The sequence below is a fragment of the Coloeus monedula genome (genome assembly GCF_965178545.1).
Source record: "Coloeus monedula genome assembly, chromosome: 6".
Lineage (NCBI taxonomy): Eukaryota > Metazoa > Chordata > Aves > Passeriformes > Corvidae > Coloeus > Coloeus monedula.
The window spans coordinates 48,986,810-48,994,845 of record NC_138786.1 but is presented as its reverse complement, the minus strand read 5'-3'; the positions used below and the strand labels follow the sequence as shown (position 1 = coordinate 48,994,845).

The 8,036-nt window shown below is 38.2% G+C and overlaps 1 protein-coding gene across 1 annotated transcript in view; it reads right to left on the bottom strand.

Annotated features, from left to right (window-relative positions):
• Positions 1–2,877: 2,877 nt before the first annotated feature.
• The window catches only part of SLC24A4 (solute carrier family 24 member 4), a gene marked incomplete at both ends in the record, with an annotated part of 83,520 nt that continues 78,361 nt past the window's right edge, over positions 2,878–8,036 (bottom strand). The window contains 4 exons of the mRNA XM_082284538.1: positions 2,878–3,030; positions 4,630–4,695; positions 5,311–5,423; positions 6,591–6,705. Coding sequence (XP_082140664.1) covers positions 2,878–3,030; positions 4,630–4,695; positions 5,311–5,423; positions 6,591–6,705 — 447 coding nt within the window. The remainder of the gene's footprint in view (positions 3,031–4,629; positions 4,696–5,310; positions 5,424–6,590; positions 6,706–8,036) is intronic.

The following is an 8,036-nucleotide window of genomic DNA, read 5'->3' as shown; positions in this document are numbered from 1 at the left end:
ATCCTTGCTCATGTGGTGGTGTCAAAGGAGAATCCTGCTAACGTTATTTATAATGATAAGCATGGCATGATACCTGTCTCATAGCAGTAGATGCAGATGAGAACACCCCATGAAATGCAGTATTAGAATTCAATATAAATTGTCCTGAAGTGGGTCTATGCCTCAGGGAGAGCTGTAGATTACAGGAACCAGCCACATGTTGTAAGGGTTGTTCTGGATTCTGAGACTGTTTCTTGCTAAAACACAACACTGGTTTTCTGGAGCAGGTGATACTCAGATTAGGCAGAGTAATTCCACATGATGTGTGAAGGACTTAGGGAATTAGCAAACAAAATTTGTGCATATTTGGGCTGAGTCAGCTGCTACAGAAAAGACTGGTGCCCATACTCTTCTGAAGTTGCCTGGCTCAGAAATATGAAGGTACAGTACAGTTTGATGGATCTGGCACTATAAACTTTGATGCCCTCATCCCTGTCAACTCAGCTGATCACTAGGCATTCAAAACCAGACTTTGGAACTACTATTATGTAAAAACAACTGAGCTGCCTGAACTGTGCACAGGAGAGCAAATGTTTGCTTGGAGACAGTTCTCCAAGACCACACAACAGCAGAATATAGGAAAAAACCCATTTACTCAGCTTCTCTCTCTGCCCCTTTCAGTCTCAAATCTAAGTTATCACCAGATTTTCAGCAGTAAACCATCTTCCTGAAAGACAGCAGGGGAGAGAGTAATGATGCTCCTAGAGAGGGATGCTCCTACAGTGGTGCAGCAGTATGCTGCATTTTCACAGCCTTTCTGCAACAGAAGACTCAAAGATGAACATGAATTCCATCTCCTCAGCTTCATACTGCAGCAAAAATGTTGTGAATGCCTGGAAATGGGGTCACTGGCATACTTGAGATAAAATGTTTTTACTGCCGTTTTTGCCTATTCAATAAAGCATTTTAGTAATGCTGTATTTGTGCCCATTTTTAGTTCTTAGTTTAACGACACACCTATTTAATTAAGGTAAGAAACCCTAAATGGATACTAATACTGACATTTGTAACAAAATGCAAAGCAAATAACAAATGTGTTACTCTTCTTTTCTTCAGAATGACATTGAACGGACCCAATTCTTAAAAAAAACCCCAGCAGCAGGATACACTCTTTAATTTATTCTAAAATAATTTAAAAAATAGTTTTAATTGTAAACTCATTGCCTGGTGTAAACAGTATTCTGCATGCCACCTGGCTAAACATAATTATTTGTCATATATGTCAAAAGAAGGAACTTTCTGAGTAAGTGCTTATTTGCTAAGTTTTTATAGTATATTCTCATTGACACAATTTTTTATATATAGTCTTAATGGAAAATATTAATATATTTAAAAACGCATCAACTGTTAGTTGATAGGTTTGGTTTGGTTTATAAACATTAAAAAATTTAAAAAATCTATGTATAAAGGTAACTGTGCTTCTTTAGAAACTTTATGTGATCATTCACATACAGCTTCGGAGTATTTTTGAAGTTTAATAGCAATTCAAAATATGCTGTCTCAGTGATTTACAATTATATCACTGCTAAAATGTGGAATGTTACCCACTATTTTAATACTTTGGGCTGGATCTTGCTGTCAATTATATCCAGAGTAATTCCTTATATCAGATTTATGCTGGTGGAAAGGATATCAAAACTTGGCTTCTACTTGGGGTTAAAAATAAGTATATCATGCTTCAAAACTTGCATGCAATCAAATCAAGGACCCCATTCTCTTGACAGACTTGCTTTTGTCAGGGTGATTCTTATCTGCACTGCTCCGTGTCAGACACCCATCTTCATTAAGCTTCTGGGAACAAGAAAAAATGGTAAAGAATACACCAGCTTCTCAACTGACGAAATGAGCTTCTTCCTCCCACCAATCAAACGGAATCAAACCAAATCATAATCAGGGTGGGTTTTGTTGTCAGAAAGTCTGGACTGCGTTCAGCTACTACTCCCAGCTGATAACAATAACTGATAGTTACTGAGCACCCAGTTACATTTTATTTGTTTCGTTTCTTCTAAATTTACACAATGGGCTTACAATGGCCAATGCAAAGTTTTTCTTGTGGTGTAATATTCCACAAATGTCAGTTTATATTTATGTATACAGCATTCCTCATTAACAATAAAACATATTTTTCAAGTATGAATTTCTGCATGTAAATTCTCTTCTTCAGTATGCAGATACTCTGACTTCTAGTGTGCATCATCACAAGTGATACAACATACAACCACTTCCTCTTCTTTCTCTGCCACATTGTTAATTGAACAGAATGATATATATCCAACACTGCCATCAAAAACTGTCAGTGTAGTTTCTCTATAAGCAGAGCACTTGAAGTGGGAAATGATGTCCTCAACAGTGCATGCCATGATATGTGCCTTGGACTTTCTGGTCCTGTAGTTTAAATATTCTTACTGAGCCAAGAAAGTTTCTGAACTTGCCTCTTATCCTTCCATGGAAAGTAAATGTCAAAACCAAAAGAACTATAAAGATTTTTCTCCCATTCTCTTGCTAACCTTGATGGTGGTGGTTGATTGTCTGCAAAAGGAGAATGAAAACCACAACAGAATGCCCAGAAATGGGTCCTTTTAGAGTTCTGTGTAAGATCCATGTAGCTTTATGACTGAGCAGCAATATCCAAAGGTTAGGAAAATGCTTTGGTTGCCTTCAGCTAGCATGTTAAAAGAAAGGTATGTTTTCCTTCCGTATAGGTAAAAGTGCTTGTTAGCTGATGAAGCAGGAATGACACTCAAATTACTGATGGAAAGAAGGTAGAAATGTGAAATGCCTCCTGTGATTTACAGCATGTGTAATCAGAAGAATTTCAGTCTCTCTCCTTGTTGTGGATTAAAGTTCTTCTCGGCACATAGGGAAGTTGACAAAGGTGAAGACATTGAACTCTATCATTATAGATAAACACAGGAAAACAGCATAAAGAAGCAACACGTAGATGCCTAATTTCCTGTCAAGTTTCCACTTATTTATATGGATTCCAAACACCTGCAAGCAAACAGAGTGTCAGTTAATTAAGCTCTGAAGGACACTTTTGGAAACAACCATTATAAGCTAAAAATGAGAGTATTTTGAATTAGAGATCTTGCAGGAAGACAAAAATATATTCTCAGTATTTTATAGATCAGAAAGGCAACATATGTTGTTGACCCTCTTCTGACTCTCAGTTGTCCTATGACTGTTTCACAAAATATTTTATGAACTAAACTAAATTAATGTCCTCCCTCAAGTGTTCTCCTCCAGATCCCTTATGTCACAGTAGTACACCTAATGCCCATTCTTTCAACAGCTTCTGAAGAGGTGCTTTCCTTGCTGATTTGCTGAGCTCCAGAACTAAAGGGAGTTACAAGTTACAGGTAGAAAAGCAATGAAGTCCTCATGAAGGCATCTATTTTCCATGGTGTTGAGTTCCTCTGAACTATTACTTATTTTGCTCAAAAGTCTCCACTGAGCTTGCTGGGAGGGTCTGTGCAAATCAGGGTACTCAACAGAACAAATGAGACAGTAATAGATGCCTCAAACTCAGGTGATCTGGCTTCTGCTACGAAAAGACTCTTTTCAGAAAAGCATGAAGAAAAGCACAGTAACACATCTGCATAATCCTCCCATTTTTCCCCCAAAGTGTTGATAAAAAATATCCATGCAGCAACACCAGATACAAATGTCTACAGAACATCTGTGTTGTTCCACAGGCACTGTGCAGTATGGCAGGCTGGGGATAAGAAAAGGAAGGAACACGCTCTCACACCTTATAGATCAGATACATTGGGAAGTTAGTAGCAGAGTGAACAGCCCTGGTCATTCTACCACTTAAGTCACCCTGGTCATTCTATCACTTAAGTCATGCACAGGTGATGTGAAGCTTTGTAAGACCTAGTCATGCAACAGTGTGAAATCTCCAGTGGTGACCCCCTCCTCTACAAAGCCTCCACAAGCAGTCAGTGAAAGACATTAGTATAAGTGGATATTTTTATACCTTTTTGATTCCTTATACCTGATTTGATTCTTCCTACAGAGCATTCCCTGGGAGTCAAGAAGGATCAGACCTTAAGTACCAGCAAAATTGACTTTTCAAACAGAATTATTGTTTCACCTTAGGAAGTCATGTGTTACAAGGGTGTCTTATGCTGAGTGATCATTTAGCATGTCTATTCCGAGTCCTGGGGTTCACAGTCCTCAGACTAGTCTTCATTAAGGGTTTAGGCTACAGCACTTGATTAGTCCAGGCTGGTTTTGGAAATCAGAGACAAAGGCAAAGGGTGATTAAGCACACCAGGTCTTCTCTCAGCACAAAGTAGAGACAGGCCTGGGGTATGGACACAGGACCACAGAAGTACTGCTGGATTCAACAATTTAAACACTGCCACTGAAATCCATTAGACCTACACATATCCAGCATCTCTTACACCAAATGCCAGATTTCAGTCCTCACTGAGGACAATGGTAGCTCTTCAACTGGTGGTATTGTTAGAAGAATGATACTTCACAAGAATCAATGCTAAATATTTCTATTTTATCTTTCTGTAACATGTAAATACCTAGTAAGTATTTTCAAGTTGGAATACTTGTAGATGCTCTAATACTTACGGTAAGTGCCACTGATCCTAGCAAAAGTGCAACTGAATAAACCAATCCTTTGCTGTTTATTTTAACCTGTGGAAATCAGAAAAGACTTTTAAAATGCTGACCATATAACTGTGCTTTGGAGATGAAAAATCAATTTACTGATTTTAAGTCCACCTTCTGCTTTGAATAGTGCCTCATATACATTAAACTATGCAAATGCTTAATAGATGTATCCTAATGAAGAACAGGAAGATCAAGGAATCAATCCGAATGCAAAGCAATCCCATCTCCATTAAAAAAGAAGTGAGCATTTATAATGGATTTTATGTTAAAAATCCTCAGAAGAGAGACATGCTGTTATTCTGATCTTAAAAAATACTAAAGTACATAGAGACAGGTTTACTGGAAGTTGTGTAGGAAGAAAATTATAGAGCCATGACAATGGCTCCATCCATGGCAGTATTTTTTTGCTACACGGTGTAACGTACTCCAGTTGACCAACTGGAAATTAACTGCAGCTTGTGGAACACGAATTGCTTCCTTAACATTGGGTTCCTTGGCAAAGAAGTAACACCTTATTTAGCAACTAATAACATGCTCAACAGGTTGGTTTTTCTTTTAAACTTGTTTTATTTGCATGCTTTCTTTTTAGGATTTTTAAAAAACAGAAGTGCAAATTAAAGATTTGTCATGTATACATACAGTTGATCCATAATCAATCGCTATGGTCTGCAAACCCCATGGAACGCCAAGTCCCACCAGAATGTCAAAGACATTGCTCCCTACTGTGTTGGATACTGCCATGTCACCGAGGCCTGCAGAGAAAAAAAAACCAAAAACAACTCTTTGATAAAATCAAAGTATACAGCCATTATTCTGTGTACTGGAGGGGAATGATCTGCATTGATCCAATCCCCCCTGAACTGCCCAGAGTATCTGAGGTAGGGAGATAATTTCCGTAACACATGCAAAATTAATTTAGTGGAAAGGTGGTTCCATAATAATTCTGAAGACTTTTTTGTACTGTTTTTGTGAGAATATTCTGCACACAGTAAATAATGCCAACATGGAAAATTATGTACTTTAAATATGTAACACATTTCAAGCAAGCAATATTTAACAGCACTACTCCTATTTCAAATTACAAAGGTGGGGCTTTTGAGTACCTAATTTATCACGGCAAAGCCCTTGTTGTTTGCCCAAAGATGTGTGCTGGAGATGTCACTATCTGACAAAAAAAAAGGCTGTGGGAATTGAAATAGTGGAAAAGAATAAAATCAGGTCCTTTTCTTAATCCACTACTGTACAGAAGAACACACTGCCAGCTTTAATGTTTTTCAACAACTGGAAGAGATGTTGCTACCAGCATTTTACAAGTAAAAAAGAAACATAAATCTTTTATTAAAATTTAAAGATAAATTAGAAAGCCTTTGACAATTTCAAATGGACAGCTGAGGAGGATGTAGCTGTCAGTAACCCAAAACTCTGTGCAGTGCAGTTATTCATATGTTCCAATGGGAAAGAGGTCTGCATTTGGATGAGAACTCTGCCTGGAGCAACATCACTTCTACCAGATTCTCTTAAAACACTTCACTTCCTTGGGTTTGAGAGGTCTTCTAGAAATCAGTACAAGCTTTACATGGAGAAGTGCTGGTCAGTGTATATTCTTCAATGTCGTTTTTAATAGCTGATATTCTAGTTTTGTCTGCAACTTTTGTCTTTTTACCCTCACTGATACATACCATGCATGGGATATCTGAGTGTTGATTTACCTTCTAGAATGCTAGAATGCCTAGTCGCAATAAGCAAAAGATAGTTTTTTGGTTCACAATATTAGCAAAGTGTTTTGGCTTTTAATGAGGTGCTGAAACAGTAAAAATAAAAATAAAATGATAAAATTGCATTGACAATTTGTGTGTATGGAGGAAGCAAATCACAGAGCACACTGTAAGACTGCAGTTATGCTTCAGCAGACACAGTACCTTGTCTTGCTACTATTAAGCTGGCCATGCAGTCTGGGACGCTTGTTCCTGCAGCCAGGAAAGTAATGCCCATGATCACATCTGGTATCCCAAGGGTGTATCCAATCACAGTCACCTGAACAAGGAGGAAGGTAGATTAACTTATCCTATTTAGAAAGTCTCCTCATTCCAATACAGCTGCAGCATACTCTTAACTTTGATTTCTGGTGTGGACCCTAACAGGAACAGACTCAGAATACTCATCCATTTCTGCAAATTAAGTACTTGTGGAAAAACCAGCCTAAAACCAATGCTGTGCAAAGGAAAAGGACTTTGGGTCTTATTATTCAACATTCTGTGAACAAACAAAACTCAATTTCCTGTTGTTCTACATGACACACTGATGTTTTAAGGAGACATAATCCAGTGTGTAGGCTTGGGGTATTTTTGGGTTCCACGAATGGCAGGATTCTCACTGGTTCTATTCTCAGAAGAGCTGCAACCAGTATTATATTGTAATATAGTGGCAGAGACAGAAAGAACTTATTGTAACCTAACACATGAAGAAGGAACTAGTTTCTTGCATGACTTCTAATATAATCCCGAGTGAGCACGTCTGATATTCCAGATGCAGCTTTAAAACAGCTTAGGGAATCACTGAAGATTGCAGCAGAGCTCTTAGAAAGGACAGGGAACTGTATTTAGCTGGAACATCCAAAGAGGGCTGAAAAAACATCAAGAAAAGGCAGCTTAAAAGGAAATAGGCTTGTGAGAGAGAGGAGACTGAACCAGGGACAGACAGCTGCTTCCCTGCTGAGACTGCTAAAGATGGAAGTCTTCTAGGCTATGTGTTGTTCTCTTGAAATAGTTTGACAGTCTATCACATGAGGAAAATTGGACCCTTCACTAAAGAATAGCTGTATTTTAGGAACTCACTGACAAACCTCATCTTCAGGGGCAAGCAGAGACCTAGAAATAGGAGGGGGCATGATTCTCCTGCTGAGACTGGTAACAAGGTACTACAGTCCAGCTGCCTCTTAAAGCAGTATGTGTTGCAGCCCTAATGAGCACCTCTCTCATTTGTGAAAGGGATATCTACTTATGGAACCAAGGTACAGAGTATGACATATGATATAAATGTGTGGCTTTGGCTGGCATGTGAATTTCTTATACACAGTCTATGTTAGAGAGTTGTTTTATAATGCGAGAATTATACAGAAAGTTGCAAAATGTATATAGAAAACACAATCCTTCATGAGAGGAAACATAAAAGAGGTGCCTGACAGGCATTTGAGGAAAGTAGAGATGTTCTCCAGTACCTTCCTGTACTGTATCAGGCCCTATACAGTAAAGACCCAATTATTCCTGCAGATAAAAGCAGCAGAAAGCTAAAATTATAATAATTACAGTACGAGCTGAAGAGACTGCCCTACAATTACATGGCTTTCTTTAACAAATGCACAGAAG